The 18,581-nt window shown below is 44.0% G+C and overlaps 1 protein-coding gene across 2 annotated transcripts; it reads left to right on the plus strand.

The window, feature by feature from the left end:
- The first annotated feature begins 1,560 nt into the window (after positions 1-1,560).
- On the plus strand, positions 1,561-17,581 carry cunh5orf22 (chromosome unknown C5orf22 homolog). Of its 2 annotated transcripts, none has more exons than XM_040036961.1 (10): positions 1,561-1,816; positions 3,833-3,978; positions 7,695-7,844; positions 7,929-8,062; positions 8,587-8,900; positions 11,430-11,492; positions 14,448-14,569; positions 16,773-16,839; positions 16,962-17,101; positions 17,189-17,581. In XM_040036961.1, the coding sequence occupies exons 1-10, from the start codon at positions 1,748-1,750 to the stop codon at positions 17,343-17,345; spliced, it is 1,362 nt and encodes a 453-aa protein (XP_039892895.1). In that variant the 5' UTR covers positions 1,561-1,747; the 3' UTR covers positions 17,346-17,581. The 2 variants fall into 2 exon arrangements, with proteins under 2 accessions (XP_039892895.1, XP_039892896.1); XM_040036962.1 differs by lacking the exon at positions 1,561-1,816 and adding an exon at positions 4,257-4,367 and having other exon boundaries at positions 3,861-3,978.
- Positions 17,582-18,581: the final 1,000 nt, after the last annotated feature.

An 18,581-nucleotide genomic window follows, 5' to 3' on the forward strand; every position in this document is an offset into this window, starting at 1 on the left:
AAAAATCAAAAGTATTTTTTAAAAAAAGCGTGGCTTATATATATATATATATATTTTTTAATCATAACTCTGGATTTACTGGCCTGTAATTAAAATTTAAAAACTTTCAACACGGGTTGAAAGACTCTGTGTGGCTGCAGCTTGTTGCCATGTCAGCTTAAATCAATCATGTGATTTGGAGGTGCAGCGTGTCCGTGGACCCCAGAGGGTTAATAACACTCACCTTCCTTCCATTTCCAGAGTGCAACAACTAACCACCTGTGTGAAATCTGAAATTCCTATGGTGTTGTTCAAAATGTGCTCTGGCACAGTCATAGGAATCGCTGGCTACTGAAAACAGGAAAAAAGCCGGTCCTGCTATGGGCTGAACCATTTGTTAATGGTAGAGGGGGGAACACTATGCAATATTTTCAGTTTTAGCATTTATATTCATCATTCACATATATTCATTTATATTTATATTACAGTGTGTATGTGTGTGTGAATGGGTGGATGACTGAATGTGTAAAGTGCTTTGGGGTCCTTAGGGACTAATTAAAGCGCTATACAAATACAGACCATTTACCATTTATATTCACTGTTAACAGTAACTCCGCTCAAAGTGTTAATGCTATCTTATTTTAATAAACAACACTGTCATATACAAAACTAGGGTGGCACGTGGGGTGGCAAGAGATCATTTTAGGGGGGCACTTGCCACCCCATGCCACCCTTCTAGATCTGCCCCTGCTGCGATAGCTTCCTTGGAGATGAAATGCTGGTTTGGTAGCGCCCCAGATGCTCAACTAGACCACCGACAGGCACTCCACAGCCACTCTATCACGTGATGCATACTGCTCCGACGTGCTAAGGTCATGAGCTGGCCAGCTTTTGTGATATTTAATGGATCGGATTACATTCTTTTAATCAGAAAATGATGGTTTTGTTTAGAGCTCTGTCTAAACTTTGGTGCATGCAGTTTGAAGCCAAGCACAATTTATTTTAAAGACACATTCAGTTTGTCACTTAAAAAAATGTGTCAAAATTATGAGCTTTTAAATAAAAGGTTCAAAGTGACACTAAGGACATGCTCAGTCCTCCACTCTTGTTAGTGTGGGGTCATTGAAAAGCAGATGTCCTGTAGGACAACTTGAGGTAGCTTTGAACATGACTTTCACTCATCCCACTTCTGTGTCTCACAGTGTGGATGTGTGTGTCCAGACTTTGCTACGTTTGTAAGGAAAAGTCACATTATTTCTTTGAAAGTCGTGTACTTTGATTACCATTTTTATGCCTAAGCAATATTTAAAAAAACAGCAAAATAATATAAACTGATTACAGTGGCTGACTCTTCTGTTTTATGACAAGCTTTGAGACTAGTGAGCTGTATTTGAGCCCACGGTACAACAACGTGGATGATGTGTTCAGTAAACTGTAAGGCAGGCATTTTGTGAACTGATCCTCTTGCGTTTGTGTTTCTGGGAGTTCCTTTTCAATAAAAACAAACTTTTAATGTTTTCTCCTCCGTTCGTCGCTGAATTTCTATATGCCGACTGGAATCGTTGCTCTATTGACTTGTTTCTACACGGACATATAAACAGTGCTGGTACGAGTTCCGCTGGTTCTGAGTCATAACTTGTTACTCGGTGGGAATTTCATACATTTCAAACCACCGTTTTCAGACTATGTGCTGGAAACTAACGCAGTGCTAGCGACCTCCAATGAACCTACATACCGAGGGTTCAGACGTTAGCTCCCCGCGGCCAGAATGAGCTCTGTGCCGCTGAAGAGGACCTACAAGCAGCTGCCTGTTTGTGTTGTGGAGGACCACCACGACGTAAGCCTTCTCCGTGTGAACACAGCAGCGAAACACAACCACATAGTTCTGCTAAAGCTAACGAACGAGACGTTAGCGTTAGCCGGCGTCTCGTTCTTATAACAGTGGACCTCCGTTTGTATATGAACGAGATAAATCCTCCCAGTGTTCAGAAACAGATTAATGTTGATTATATCATATTACAGTCAGACAAATGGTGAGCTGATGAACTCAGTGATAGATTTGTGTTTCTTATCAGACTTTTAGTCACTGTCAGGTCCGTCCACGTGACACTCATGACGTCACTGGAGTAAAAACTGAAGTTGTTATAGAGAATTTTTATTATTGTGTATTTTATAACTTTACACAAGTTTATCTAGTTTACTTTGTCTTAACTGCTAAAACACTGAATCCCATTCTATGAACGAAATAGTGATTTGTCCATTTATTGAGCTGGTTACTCCTTTGGCAAAACCTTAAATATATTTTTTGGAGTTGAGCACAGTCTCATCTGCTCTTGTAGCAAACGTCCGAGCTCGCTCACTCAGATTCCGGGTGAAGCACTTTGTCATCTGCAGGAAATAGGATTGTTCAACATAACAGGTTACTGCAAACCCATCACACCATCTGCAGACGCAGGTTTCTCACTGAAGCTCGATCAGCAGTCGTAACAGCATGTCTCCACATTGCTGCACATCACTACCAGTATGAAGGAATCCACTCAGTGACATAATGTGGGATATGAATGTCTAAACCAAAACAAAGAATAAGGGCTGTTTTTTGTAGTTGTTGGTTGTTTGTTGTGTTCTGGTCCTTCACACAGACACAGTCTGTTTTTTACGCTGGGTTCTCCTCTCCTTAACAGACTCATGGTGAACATGGACGGTATATCCTTGGTTTTTAACATAGCCATAGCAACAACAGCTTGACACCTCCTCCTCACACTGTTCAGCCAGTGTGGTCTAAATCTACTGCCCAGGTTTATGTTTTGTACTCCTTGTTGAAAAACACACACAAGGAAACTGTAACATATAGCTGAGTGAGCCGAACACTTTTTCACTGATCTCACACTGGAATGTTTTTACAGTTAGTATATTGGCATCGGTTATCATCATTGACAACAATAATCTCGTGACTGCTTGTAGACAAAGCTAAGCAGAGTGCGTATGGGAATTTCTTGCATATTCAAGAAGAAACAGATTTTATCTGTTTTGATTTTATATACTGTTTTGTTTGTTTGTTTGTTTGTTAAGTGGGTTTAGAGCTCTGGGTAGCTCCCCAGCTGGGTCTAGAGAGTATTTTAAATTCAGGGAATTTAAAATAGAAAGTAGCTCGTCCACAGAAGGACTGGTAGCTCCCCTTACGATAAGGGTTCAGATCGCGCGAACAGGTGTGAAATGTGTGTGTTTAGTTAGTTTGTTTGTTTGCTTGTTTTAATCAATTTTAAATCATGCTTTTTATTTGTTTTTGTTTCTAATGTCTCTGTAAAGCACTTTGAATCACCTTGTTGTTGAATTGTGCTATACAAATAAATTTGCCTTGCCTTGCCTTCAGTCAGCTTTGAAATGATCACAGTGGTTCTTACTGACTCACACTGCGCCAAGAATGTGAAGCAGTCGTGTAGTGAGTCAGGTTTGTCCATTGGCTGGCATCAGTCAGCGAGGGCTAGAACAGAAAAGGAAACATCCTGTAATCAGCCCAGGCTCATTATATGAACCTCTGTAATAATCCTACGTTACTTATTTGACTACATTTTCATCTCATTGTGCTTGAAGCAGGATAAGTTCGGCCACAGCAGGACTGACCCGAGGCACATCATTTTGAGGGGTTGCAAAGTTAAACGTGTAAATGATTCCATGCTTTGCTAATGTTTCTCATGTTCAGCAGTGTAATCTGATCCTGTAACGTAGAAATGTTCACGATTGATGTCAGTCATGTTGAAATCCTTTCCAAAGAAGATTTTGTGCTTTTAATGATAATATTAAAATTATCGTTCACATTAGCTTCACAATGCTAATCTTACTGTTTCTCAACCAGGTGGTGTGTCACATCTACCGGGCCATAGCTTCGAGGCATCTCCCAATGAAGAACATAAAGATGATTCATTTGGACTCCCACCCTGACCTCCTCATCCCTGTCAACATGTCTGCTGACACAGTGTTTGAGAAGGAGAAGCTGTTCGGGTACGTTATGGGTCAAACTGTGGCTTGTGTTGGTCAAAGCTCCTCGTAGGTGAGAGCTGGAAGAAAGTATGAGACGTAAACATTAACTCAGTAAAATGTGTTTATAGTAACACACACTGTTACGACGTGCTTCAGGTGATGACGTGATATTAGTCTCTGCACATGTTACAACAAGATGTGAAGGAAGGCGACTTCTAAAAGAGGCGCAGTCGTGTTCTCAGCACTTGACTAATGTTGGCTGTGAGTGTGACTAAGTGACGGCTACGATCTACCTACAGTTTCCTCCCACAAGGAGTCCAGAGTCCCTCAGATGGGGACTGAAAATGCTCCAAACATGGAAACAAACCAACCGGACCACAGAAGGCGCGACAATCTGCTCGTTCTTTCAGGTCAGCATTGTGGAAGTGTTCAGGGTGAGGGTCCAGGATTAGACTGATGCAGATATATAACTACATGCAGCCTTTCAGTAGGAAGTACATCTGTGTGAGTTGGGCCATGTTTATATGTATAAAGCACAAAGTCTTGGTTAATATTGTAGCGGTTTGATCCATATGCTGAGCTCTGACAGCCAATGAAAGGTCCCTGTTAGGTGGTGTGGAGGAGTGTTTGCCTCCTCATCTCCTCTGCTGGTGCCTCATGACAATAGTCACACTTAGCATTGTGAGGTATGTCATTACCAGTGTTGGGTAAGTTACTTTAAAATAGTAACTTAGTTACATTACTAGTTACTTCTCTCAAAAGTAACTCAGTTACTTCAAGTTACTCGTTACTTTCAAAGTAACTAGTTACTAGGGAAAGTAACTTTGGTTTTACTCAGAATTCTCTTGTTAATGTGTTGCTTCCATAACTTTGCCAGTCTTCTAGCTTGCTTACTTGCCACAGTGCACTGTGCCACCTACCAATAGAAAGGAAAAGATAATGTGCATATTTCCACGAGAGAAATCCCACGCCTGGATCGTCGTTGACTGCTGCCATGATTCTAGCCTACGTCACAGTGTCATGTGTGCTTTTTACATCCAACACAAAAACTGCAGTCGTGGTGCTTTGATTGTACTCAGAACTCGGAAATTCTGCCTTCTGAATAGGAAGATGTAGGTAACACCAGACTGCAGATGAGCTGCATTACAGGGCTGGACTGGGACAGAAAAATCGTCCCGGGCATTTTGACTAGAGACCGGCCCACCATTATAGGAAAAATCATAAAGCCTTTGAATGAAAATAAACACTGTTGTGACAGTGATGTTCACTGTTCTGATGGTATATACGCATCAATCGTTTGTTGTAAGATTCAGATAATTATTTAATAAAAGCGAGACATTTTAAATGAGAATAAGAAAGTATTTCTTTGTGCCCCACCTCTCCCTGTTAATACCCTACCTGCCCCCTGGCCACACTTTGCTAGACCCGCCCCTGCACAGTTACCAGCTGTCAGCTACTTAGAAAAGGATCCTGGTGTTATTTGTCTCTCAGAAACAGTTCATAACTTCAACTCATTCATGTCACCTAAAAGGTAAACCAGTTTCTCCATCACCAGTTCAGCTCTGATGATCCAGTAAGGACATCTCCTGGTTTCATCTTCATGTTTCCCTCTCACCACATAACCAAACCATATCATGACCAGCAGCTTTACAGCTGTGGCTCCAGCAAACATCAGCTGATACTAGAAATTACTATTAAATAAATTCTAACAACAGCTGATCAAGCTTAAACGTGCTGCTGCTGTTTAGCGCGACATCCGCTGGTTTCCTCTTTCTGGCACAAAGTGAGCGATAAACAAACAAGAGAGCCGATCAGCTGATCATGGATCAGTTTCATGATTGAAGTAGAAACAGGAGAGGGAGGGGGGAGAATGTAAGAAGAGGCAGCTGTGCAGCGTAAACACAGAATAACTCCAGCTTTGTGTCTTTTTCATTGTAGCTGAATTACGGGACAAACTGTTCCTTTTCACCTCAATAAGAAACGCGTAATATTTTCTCTGAATACCAGACGGGACGGTTGACAACTCTAATAACTTATGAACAAAATAAAGTTCAACATCATTAACTTCATAGCACCACCCAGCTGTATAGAAACTCCGTCATGCTAGCTAGCACGCAGTACGGAAAAAGTCAGCATAACGAAAATAAACTCCACCTAAACTTGGTTCATATCTGACCCAGAGAGACTGCAGGTCATAACTTCTTACCTGAAGTTCACACTTGGACCGGCGGCCGCCTCGGGTCTCTTTTCCTTCTGCGTCCCTTTTCCTTCATCCACCTGCTGGCCTCCACCACTTGCTAATGTTACTGAATCTGTGGAAGCTCCGCGATAGCCACCACACGAAGTAACGAGTAACGAGCCTATCTAAATCCCAGTAACGAGTAACGCGTTCCTGATTTTGGCATAATAACTAGTTACCGTGCTCGTTACCACAATAATAACGTAGTTACTGTAACGCGTTACTTAATAACGCGTTAGTCCCAACACTGGTCATTACTGCCAACAGCTCCTGGAAAAGGATGGAAAATACCAGTAAATGCCTGCACATGTAAGTGTGACTGTGGGTATATGTGCAGGCACGGGGGGTTAAATTCAGGTGTTTGAACAGAAAACAAGACGCTTCCTCTGGTCACCAGTCTGTCACTGGGACAACCACCAGTGACCTTAGTCTTTGACTGTGGGACAGAACCACCACAGCACGAGTCACGGCCAGCACCTTGTTGCAGTGAGGCAGTAGTGCGAACCACTGCACCACTTGTTCTCTGTGTTTTTGCAGCAGGAGTGTTGGTGGGAGCTCTTCAAACAACACGTCACACGTCGTGGTGGTGAATGAATGAGCCTGATATGCATGTAAAATGATTTAATCAATAAATTAGTCAATCATTCGTAATGAACAATCTTATTTATTGTTCTGTTAAAACAAAGTGAAATCGACTTTTTGCCTGGATATAAACTTGTAAGACTCGCTTCCACAGACAGTTTTGCAGTGAAAAGTTCAGCTTACAAATGCTCACATTACAGATGTGTTGCTCAAATTCATTGTTGGAAATAGAAGCTACAGACGTTTGGAAACCAGGTTAGGAATAGGAGAGACGATCAGTCTGCAGCAGTATGGAGCGCAGTCGTGATGACGTGTAGAGAAGGTCTTCTTTGGATAAGCAGTAAACGTATCATATGGTGCCAAGAGAGGAGCCGTTGTACTGTATGAGGTGGTCAGGAGTGAGGGTGGTGTGGGACGTGTATGAGGACAACCTCCGTGGAGCCGCTGCGAGGTGTCAAGGATGATCTGTGACAGCAGGGTAGCAACAAGAGTGACAGGGAAGCTTCACAACACGCTATGATGCTATGTGATGGAGGAGGATGTTGGGTGTAGAGCAGGGGTAGGCAACTCCAGGCCTGGAGGCCCGGTGTCCTGCAGGTTTTAGATCGCACCCTGGGTCAACACACCTGAATCACATGATTAGTTCATTACCAGGCCTCTGGAGAACTTCAGATATGCCGAGGAGTCATTTAGCCCTTTAAATCAGCTGTGATGGATCACGGACACATCTAAAACCTGCAGGACACCGGCACTCGAGGCCTGGAGTTGCCCACCCCTGGTATAGAGTATGAGCTACAGCGACACCTGCAGGGAGCAGCTGAGAGACGTGAGCCCACTGCAGCCGTGGACTGTGTGGGTGGATGTGGGTGAACTGATATTTATGTCACCCCAATCTTGCATGTTTTCCTTTTTTCAGTGAACTGAGTATAGAAAACTGGATAATGCCGATGGTGTACGCCGGTCACGTGTCCTCTGTGGTGTGGCTGCATCCATACTGGGCCCAGCAGATTAGAGAGGGAGAACACAGCATGACTGTGGGCAGAGACTCATCCACCACCACCATCAGGTAGGACAGGAAGAAGGACGGTACAGCAAGAGACATCTCTGTCCCTCGTTGATCTCCTGTCTTCGTCCTCTCCTGTCTCTGCAGAGTGACCAGTACAGACAACTACTTCCTCAGCGATGGTCTTTATGTGTGCGAGGAGCAGCTGGAGAACCCAAAGCATTTCAGCCTGAGCGTGATCCGAGTCGATCCCGTCAGACCAGGTCACGGCTCGCTGACAGGTACTGAGTGTGATGGCGGCGACACATCTCAAAAAAGTTGCAACAGAGGCAGCAAAAGGCTGGAAAATGAAGTAGTACTAAAACGATGCAGCTGGAGGTGCTGGGTGACACGACCGGGGAGAGCAGAGGTTCACCAGTCTGGGAGAAACTGTTTGGAATAATGTTCGTCTACATAAAATCACAAAGACTGTCTTATAATACTGTCGAAATACTGTGAGGATCTGCAGAAGTGGCTGATCTTTGGGCCTTCAGGCACCTCTGCATTAAACCAGGCCTGATTCAGAAATGTCTCCTCTGGGCTGCCGCTCATTTATAATGGGATGAGACAAATCAAACTGTGTCATTCTGACTGGAAAACCCTGCATTCCTTAAACTAAACATCAAAGAGACCATCTGAGCTCGTGTTTGGATATGTTTACTTTGCTCTTGATGAGATTTGGAGTTTGCATGAGGTAACAGCAGAGGGCGCTGCTATTGTCCATTTGAACCTTTCTTCTACTTTTTGATCTGACATTTAATTTCAGAGCAGAGAACAGAAAAGGACACAGAGGAATGTTCAGTCAAAAGAGCGAGAGCAGAGCGGAGGAAGTCCGGAGAATCCAGCAGCTCACAGCCTCCGTCAGCAAACACTGACTCGCTGCAACCAGCAGAGGGCAGCACAGCCGAGGATGGAGCTGACGGCGATGGCGCAGGAGGAGACGGTGTCGACGATGAAGGATCAACCAGCTACATCGTGAAGAGAATATCTTCATTTGTAAGTGAGACGGAGCCGTACATTCTGGACGTCGACCTGGATTTCTTCTCCTGTAAGAACCCGTTCAAAGAACTGTACACACAGGTACGCTTCCACTCTGCTGCTTCCTCGGGGACTGAATGAAACGCTGTTTCAGCTTCTGCTCATAAGCTCGTTTTACTGTGAAACATTGTTATTAGTCTGTTGAATTAAATTCGTCTCTTAAACAACAACATCAGTTTAAACAATAGCAAATATGAAACGAGCTCATGGGTTAAGATTGTAAACAACAATAATGATGATAAAAGATTTTACAGGGGGAAAGGTATGTTCTGGCCTCCAGTTTGGATTCCAGTAAGATTAGACTATGTGAGACAGATGAGAGTGTGCCGGGCGTCTATGACGCGTGTCTGTATCTGAGTGGATTGAACTACAGTGGAACCCGACTTACGAAATAAATTCGTTCCAGAGGGTCTTTCATAAGTCAGAATTTTTGTAAGTCGAGGCACCTTTTCCCATCGCCTTTTGAGTGAGGCGATGCTGGCTGAAGACGAAGTTCTTGGTGGAGGAGGACCTCGCTCACATTTATCAATTTCTCTTTGTTTCCATCGAGAGCACTTCACGCTTCTTCTTTTCACTCCAATCACTTGATGAAGTTTTTTCAGCCCCATTATGAATGAACGATAGGCTAATTGCAAACGTAAAGCACACGAAATAGCGCTGCAACAACAATACGTCTTTCACGTGGAACAGCAAGTACGAAAGCCACGGGGTTATCACATGATTTGGAAGGCATCGTGGGCATTGTGCTGCACCACGGGCAGCAATATTGCCGTTAGGTGCCTTCGTAACTTGAATTTTTCGTTAAATGGGGTCTTTGTAAGCCGGGGTTCCACTGCATTAGACGTTTGTCCGGCTTTAGAATCACTGTCATTGCTGTCGATTGGCACGCCTTCTGCTGTTTTCCAGAGCACAGACAGAGTTAGCCTCTGAAGAAGTGCTTTTTTGGCTTTTTGGTTCTTAGTGTAAATCTTTAAGGCGTGATAAATGTACGGTATTTATCCCCAAAGCTGGAAAACATAGTGTCACACGCCTACGGTAACAAACATAAGTCAGCCTGAGTAAAGCAGAATCGTTCAATAAAATAAATAGAACCTGAAAAAGTTCAGTGAGATGAAGCTGAGGCAGAATCAGGAGTACAGTTAAATAAAAGAATAAAATTGCATAGTTAACAGAATAAAGAGTTATAGATGCAGGTGTTCTGATTTTCTGTCTTCGTATCAGTGGAGGTGAAACATGTTTTAGAGTTGAGCTGCATGTAGGCGGTGCAGACGGAGCAATATATCCATCCATGTGATGGGTCACATGTTGCTAGCACCACCCTCTGTAACTTAACTCAGCGTCTCAGTGTGGTGTGATTGTCCTGACTGAGTACTCCCAGAGTGTTTTAGTTGGTTTAATATCAGTTACTGATGTCCCTGTATCGATATCTGCATACAGAATATCACAGTGCTGTCCGGACTTACTGCCTCAGGGTTTCATGGAGCAGCTGATCTAGGGGGCGCTGTGTTCCCGACGCTCCGTGCTTCGTCCTGGATCCTCACCCTCGTTCTTTCTGTGGCTCGTACAGCTTCAGGCTGCTGGGTGTCAGGTGGACATCCGTCCATCTCCTCTTGTGGTCAGCTATGGAGGCCGTAGTTTTAAACCCCACAGCAGACCGAGTCCAATAGTAGCAACAATCCCACTGCTGAGGCATTTTTAGAATGATCTCTCTTCTAGCCAAGCAGCTACTGGTAGCAGGAGAAAGCTTTGTGAATACAGGCCAGACGTTAGCACTGAACTAATACTGAAAGAAGCTGTTTTAGTGGGAGACGTCCTCATCTTGTGTCTGTTGGTGAAAAAAACAAATGGTCCTGATGTTGATTCTGGGCAGGATGAGGCAGAAGTGTCTGATTTTTATTTTCTTGTTTTTATTTGTGTGGTTCGCACTGCTGCCCCAGAGCAAGAAGGTCCTGAGCTTCTCCTGTTGTCCGTGTTTGTGTGGGTTCTCTCCGGCTTCCTCCCAGAGAGCAGAGACATGCAGTTAGTGGGGTTGGGTTAACTGGTGATTGTAGATCATGAATGGTCGTCTGTGTCGTAGCCCTGTGACAGACTGTACCCGTTTATGCTCCATCCGAGTTAAGACTTCTTCATGGGGCTGCATGAAAACCATTTCTAAATATATAGATTTAATGAATGCAACCTGGAGCCAGAAGAAGCAGCAGAAGAGTTCATTAATTAACCAATAAAAATGAACGTGTGGTACAAACCCTGTTAATGCGTTAAGCAGCCTCCTGCAGCACAGTCCACACACACTGGATCCATTCTGTCATGTAATGTGTTACACTGGCTGGGGCGGCTGTAGCTCAGGAGGTAGAGCCCACCTACTGATCGCAAGGTCGGTGGTTCGATCCCTGGCTCCTCCAGTCTGCATATCCTTGGGTAAGATACTAACCCCAAGTTGCTCTCCGATGCATCCATCGAGTGTGAGAATGGGTGTGATGGGTGAATGTGTATATAAGAATCAGTCCATTTAAAATATCTGTTCATCTTCATTACACAGTCACCTCAGCTACATGCTGTCTGTTTGTCCAGGAGGAGTACGCCATCCTCCAGGAGCTCTACAGCTTCAGAGGGCCCCGCCTGGATGCTGATGAGGTGAAAAATCCTTTGAGTCACAACATTTCTCCACCAAGCATCCATACAGTCCATAGATATTTGTGAATGACACAGAAGAGAGTGAAACACAGACTTTAAACTTTAATTTAAGGGAATTAATAATAGTGTTAAAGAGGAATGTAAATTAGTACAGAACACACGTGTGAGTGAGGAAGACACCAGAGCTGATTCCAAAAGTGTGTTTGTTAGCTGTTGCTGTGGAGGAGTGGAGTGTGACGCTCCACTCATGTACAAATACACTTAACATCATCAACGACAGCACCGCGATGAATCCTGACCTGCTGCAGCTGATGCACGGCCGTAATGATGTCCCCACCTGTGACATGGACGATGCAACCATGAGTAAAAAGGTCCCTAAGAGACACTTAGGAGAAGCAGTAGCAATGTCTGCTGTATCCAGCAGGGGGAGCAGTGTGGAGGCGCATTCATTTACAGGCTTGCTGCGTTGTATAGTTCTAACTTTAACTTTGTTCAGGGATTCTGATTATGACAGCTATTGGTGTAGAAATGTTTGCAGCAAATAAAACACAGCGTGCGCACTGAAAGTGATGACGTCCTCTGATCATTGCTGACTCGTGTTTCTGAGCTTGCAAAGATTCAGCTGTAGCTGTCGACACTTTCTAATGATCGAAGAGTCGTACAGACAAGCATGAAGCCCGTCTCTGCCTGCCTGGAACACGTCCTCAGCCATCGATGTGTTTTACACTTTAATAAAATGAATCACAAAATTAAATTTTTGCGTTACTGTTAAAATCCCATTTTTAAAAGAATGCAGTACAAGTTATCACAGTTTGCTGCTTCAGTGCAAACAGTCGGTATTTGCAGTGTTGGCCCCACCTCTGCAGTCTGCCCTGTCGATCAGCGTCTGACTCCTGACTGAGGTGATCCGTTCTTTAATCGAGGCTTGGAGTTCGTCACAGTTAGTGGGTCTTCGTTGTCTACCTGCCTCTGGAGGACTGGCCCAAAGTTTTCCGTTGGATTAAGGTCTGGGGAGTTTCCTGGGCCTGGACCAAACATTCAGTGTTTTATTCCCCGAGCCACTTGGTTATCACGTTGGCCTCACGGCCCCGCCATGTTTAAACAGGCTGTGTGTTCTTCGGCAGACTGTTCTTGGAAGAAGTTGCTGTGGGAGGATGTTTTGGTCCCGTTCTTTATTCATGGCTGTGTTTTTTGGCAAAATTGTGAGCGAGCCCACACATGAACGGTCTCAGGATGCTTTACTGTTGGCATGAGACAGGACTGATGGTGGCGCTCACCTCTTCTTCTCCAGACAATCCTTTTTCCAGCTGCCCCGAACAATCAGAAAGCTGCGTCATCTGAGAAAAGGACTTTAGCCCAGTCCTCAGCAGCCCACTCGCTGGACCTTTTGCAGACTGTCAGTCTGTCCCTGATGGGCTTTTGGAGAGAAGTGGCTTCTTTGCTGCCCTCCTTGACACCAGGCATCCTCCAAAAGTCTTCACCTCACTGTGCGTGCAGATGCACTCACACCTGCCTGCTGCCATTCCTGAGCAAGCTCTGCACTGGTGGCACTCTCATCCCATCTTTAGGAGACGGTCCTGGCGCCTGCTGGACTTTCTTGGGCTCTTTTTATGCAACACAGTGATGGCTGCACATGTTTATTTGCAGGTAACCATGGTTAACAGGAAGAACAATGATTTTGAGCATCACCCTCATTTTAGTGATAGCAGTCAGCATGACATAAGGATCTCCAGCCTGGTGCTCGTTAGTCTCAGCAGGTCCTTTTATGCAGTGCAGTGGAGATGGCTTTGTTGGTTCATTTTCATGGCAAAGAAAGACTTTGTGTTTCTCTGACCTCTCTTCATCACATTCTGCAGGATATGCAAATTGCATCATAAAGACTGAAGCAGCAAACTGAAAACTCATTTTTGCGTCATTCTCAAAACTTCTGACCACGACTGTCGTAGAGACTCGTTTTTAGTTTCTTTTTTTAATCTTCTAATGTCCCGTTTTCCTGAAGGCACCATGAGGTTTGCTCACATTTCCAAACACCCAGCCTGCCCACATGAAACGCAGTGCACATCTATCAAGCTAACGCTGCTGAAAGAACATTACCTCTAAGGTTCGAGGACAGGACTGAATGATTTAAAAAGCAGTCAGTGTCCGTAGAACGACTGTGAGATGCCTCCATAAAGCCCAGACAGAAGGTTTGTATGCAAAACACAGAGAATTATGGGTCGCTGAAGACTTTTGCACAGTGTGCACAATAAAATCTAAAGAATAATGAAGGATGTGTTTATAATTCAAACAGAGGCCTGAAGAAGTAACGACCCAGCAAACATCTGACATGAAAATGAAATTCTACCAGGCTCAGAAATAACTTCCACATCTGGTTTGGCATCTACGAGGAATATTATTATTAAACTGTAAATAGTTTTGGTGATCTGAGCTGTAACTGTCTGAACGGTCAAACTGACAGTAAAGTTTGATCCATTTATTTCACATTTTCAAAACGTAACTGGAAGTTTTGATGGGCGACGAGGTTTACGGTGAACGCTATCCAAATTCAGTGCAGGTTTGTTTACATAGCACCAAATCACAGCAGCACTCATTGCACTTTATATTACAAGACAGCGCGTACAGTTATACTGAGAAAATCATCTATAGCTGACTCTTGGTGACACTCTGCAAAGCAGATGTGCCCCAAGGCAACTCCAGCAGCTGGCGGCTGCAGCTTTGAGCGGCTGTATCTGTACAAAGACATCCGAATACTTCAGCTAATTGTAGAAATGCAGAGTAGAAGGAGAAACGGAGAACGTACCTGAACACTGACCAGCACAGGTAACGCTGCGTTCCTTAAAGATGTTGTGCTTTTAGTAAAGTCTCTTGTGTTGTTATTGAACAGAAATCTTAAAGCTGTGCTTTCATTAAAGGCAAAACAAATAAACACTGAATGTGTGTTTGTGTGCTTTTAAGGAGGAGCTCGGTGAGTGTGTAGATCATCGTATACGCCAGTTAGAAGACCTGGAAGCAGCATTTGCTGATCTACTGGATGATGATGGAGAAGAGACGGTTACACGCTGGGCCACAAACCCTGGGTAAATCAATCTTCTGTAACAGAGACTTGAAAGTTAGAGGCGTAACAAAGGAGGAATGAAAGCTGGGAAACTTTGTGCGTTGGTCAAACACTGAGCTGTTTGAAGGTAAAGCTGAAAAGCTGTGAATGTGTTTTTTATAATGTCCCAGCTGGCTGTCCCTGTGCTTTATGCTCATGAGAATAAGAAGTACTTTCTTTATCCCTGATTTTGTTCCAGCGGGTGAAACGTTCATAAAATACTAATCTGATAATCCGACAGACGTCTCTGTGCCAGCAGAGGATGAGTCGTGTTGAAGGTTTTCTCTGTCTGTGAGACGGGGCTGGAACCGTCTGTTAGAGAAGCTGCTGGGGTCGTGTCCATGGTGGAAACAGAGAGGAACAGAAGTGTCCTCATAACCACAGATCAGCCTTATGGCTTATTTAATCTGTTGGTCTCATGAGTTTCATGGCTGCGCCCCACCAGACCACACTTACCTCTGCTGATGGGACATGATTCTGCTGCAGACACTGAAGGACCTCACGCTCCCTCATAAACAGCCTTTTTTGTATGTAGCATCTTTGCTGTTGAGGAACATGTTCATCCATGTTCATCCATGTTCATCCATGCTCTCCAAAAACGGTATAAAAATTTAAATTAATGTGACCATAGAGCAGTTTTCTAGTTTGCTGCAGACCATCTTATATAACCTTTTTTCCACATGTGATGGCATTTGTAGTTCACATGTGGCCTTTTCTTTGCATGATAACCTGTATTTGTATGTGACACAGTGAACTCTGTGCACAGGCACTAAGTATAAGCACGCAGTGATTTCCATAATAGAATCAGGCCTGTGTTAGTTTAGGGTTGTTGCCACTTTGGAGAGTAGAAATCACCATGAAACAGAATCAGTCCATTTCCCATTAAATACCATCATTTTTACTGTTTACACCAGGGGTCGGCTCTTTAGTCCTTATACTGCGGCTCCGCGTGGTTTGGGAAAATAAATTAAAGTATTTAGCTGAAGTGTATTTTATTTATATTAGTTCTTTTTTAACTTGTAGTTCTAAACTGGAAGATTATTGTGATATTGAAATATAAAAATAAAATTATATATATATATATTTTTTTCATCGCTCAAAATAAGCGTCACACTCGCAGAAGCCGGTGTGCCCGCCGAAACGGCGTGCATTTATCGAGACTTTCAACCCCAGGTAGGCCAATTATGGATCTTCTGATCCACATTATGTCAGCAGCTCCACCGTGAACTATGTTAAAGACGAACACGCTGACGCCTCACAGACGACAGCTTACAGTCCTGCGTGAAGATGAAAGTGACTCGTACAGCCCCGACCTGCAGACGCTGTGCGCAGAGGTTCAGGAGCAGAAGTCTCATTGTAAACATATCACGGCAGACCTGATGATGTTTGCATGAACACGCTTTACAGCTTCTCTTTATTGACCACTTTTCACACACGGTTGCTGTGCGCACACAGCCGGCTGTAGCTTTGCAGCTCACAGCCCGACACACACCAACACAACAGCACAGACGTAAAGGCGGCGAGGCGTGTTTTCTTTTGCGTGGAAACCGGCTCCAAATGGCTCTTTGGGTGTTAAAGGTTGCAGACCCCTGGTCTACACAGATTAAATCATGGTTGTATTTAAGCTGAACACTGAGTCAGATACAAAGTCTGAGAAATTAGTTAGAAACTGTGAGTGAGGAGTAAAGAGATGATAGATGACAGAAAAGTGAAGTTTTGCAGCTGTGATGGACGCGGCGTGAGGCAGGAGCAGACACGGCCTCTAAGGGGGCGGGGTATGGGGCTGCAGAGAGGCGTGGAAATGTTTGCATCGCTATCCCGAACAGATCTGGTCTGTGTGTTTGTTCTACAGCTGTGCCAACATTTCCACGCGCTGTGTGTTGGCATTCGCTCTGAAGCTCGTCCTCTCCACAAATTCAGAACGAATCTTCAGAGGAGCGCGGCTCTGTCCTGATTATTGTCGGCACAAGCTTCGATCATCACAGCCCCACCTGTGTCACCCATTCGAATGTAGACCAGCCTTTTGAAAGCTTTTGAGCCAGCTCCACCTTAAATTTCTTTGACGCAACAAACACCCCTGTGATCAGTTGTTTAACCAGTGAGTGAAAGAATCTGTTTGCCTGGGATGAGCTAGTGTGCCTCTATGAGCAGCCCTCACATCGTCTTACTGTTTCTGTGTTTTTCAGCATGGATTCACTACCTCAACTGGTTTCCAGTCTAAAGGCAAGAAATTCATGCCCTGACTATGAAATGGTAATAATAATTGTATATAATAATCAGAAATAATAGCAATAAAGTTATATTTAGTGAATGGGAACATATAAATGAATATGAATAAAGTCTGTTCCCGTCCCGCCTCATCACTCCTCCCTCAGGTTCACCAGGCAGGGTTAACCTGCGACACAGTCGAGCTTCCTCATCACATCAGCTCTGATGAAGAGATTGGCAGACTTATCTCAGCTGTGCAGCTCTTCCTGAAGGTCCTTCCCAAACCCACACTGGTGACATTGTCCAGGTAAATCCGCTCCACAGATGGTTAAATGTCCTTTAACAGTGTAGTGACACAGAATGAGGGTCTAACTATCTTCATGTGTGTTTTCAGGTCCAGTTTGGATGAATACTGCCCAGTGGAGCAGGTGGATTCAATCCAGAGGAGAGTACTGGCTATGCTGGAGGGCCTGTATGGAGCACTGGACGTACACAAAGACTATGACAACAGCAGCACAGAGACTGGAGAGCAGTTGCCACAAGGATCCTAACAGATACACAAAACCACATCTCTCATTGGGATGATTTTATCAAGATAAACACAGCAGATAAAAACTAACACATCAGCATGTTAGTGTTGGAAACAGGACAAATAGTTTGGAGATTTCCTCCCACATTGTTTATAAGTAGGGTCTGGATCCTTTGGGAATTCCCCGGGACAGTGCAGGAGAGCCTTGTTGTGACTGAATTCCTTCTTGCAAGAATAAACTCTCAAATATAACTCTAACAGCGTGACTTCTTTTATTTAATGCACTGAATTTCCACAACAGTTTGGTGCCAGGAAGTAAGAGTGACCAGCAGATCACACAGGGCGGAGTGAATGGGTGATCGTTACAGAAGCTGATTCTGGCTTTGGAGAGAAACGGGGATCGCCGCGCTGTCCTGAGCCGTCGCTGTGTGACTGTTGCTTATCTTCGGCATCACTTGTCTGAGGACTGATACAGCTTATCATGACCGTCCAACTGTGCTGAATACAAGTGATTCTTATACCCAGATTGTGTGCATGGACGTGACTCGTTTTCGATCTTGGCAGATTAGTGAAAGATGAGGAATGTGTCACCAACTCAACATTATACATGATTCTGAATAAGAGTAATGTTACCAAACGCTCAGAAAGAAAAAGGTTTTCTTTGCACTTGAAGTAATACAGGTCTGTTACAGTGAAGGTTCATGTGAAAGTGTGCTAAAGACAAACTGAAGTAGAAAGAAACATGTTTCCTACATTAGAGATAACAAGGAAAACCCAGTGAAGTGATTTTAAAGTTTCAACTTGGTGTTGAATCATGTAAATCAGATGGAGAGATGGATAAGGTGAGGGTGGACAGTGGACGATAAGACAACTTGTGAGACTTGGGGTTCTTCCCTTTTGTCTTCTTCGAGATGAGCAGTCCAGATTTGATCCAAGACGTTCACAGTTAAAAACTGCAGCCCAACCTGTGGCTGTGCAAACTGGTTTGGTAATTTTGGGCTTTTCATCTGCTCATGTTAGAGGCTTCATTCAGAAGGATTTCCATCATACTTCCACTGAATGTGGCGCAGAGATAAGTGCATCTTCATATTTGGTCGTGCCGTCCTTTCTCCAACATCACCAAAGATGGAAACAAAGTCAACATCAGGTCAGAGGGATTTAAGTAATGTTTGCAGATTATTTGATTCGCTCTTACTTTGGACCTGCCTAAATGTTTTAATAAAACTTCCTGAAATTAAAGTCTAAATTATGGACATTC

Source organism: Simochromis diagramma, unplaced genomic scaffold (assembly GCF_900408965.1).
Source record: "Simochromis diagramma unplaced genomic scaffold, fSimDia1.1 OVJJ01000630.1, whole genome shotgun sequence".
In the NCBI taxonomy this organism is placed as follows: Eukaryota; Metazoa; Chordata; class Actinopteri; order Cichliformes; family Cichlidae; genus Simochromis; species Simochromis diagramma.

What these genes read in the sequence shown, in the direction of transcription:
- cunh5orf22 (XM_040036961.1), top strand. Translation starts at nt 1,748, where the DNA reads ATGAGCTCTGTGCCGCTGAAGAGGACCTACAAGCAGCTGCCTGTTTGT. An exon ending in CCCGCCTGGATGCTGATGAG is followed by an intron (nt 11,493 to 14,447) that starts GTGAAAAATCCT and finishes TGTGCTTTTAAG; the next exon opens with GAGGAGCTCGGTGAGTGTGT. An exon ending in CGCTGGGCCACAAACCCTGG is followed by an intron (nt 14,570 to 16,772) that starts GTAAATCAATCT and finishes TGTGTTTTTCAG; the next exon opens with CATGGATTCACTACCTCAAC.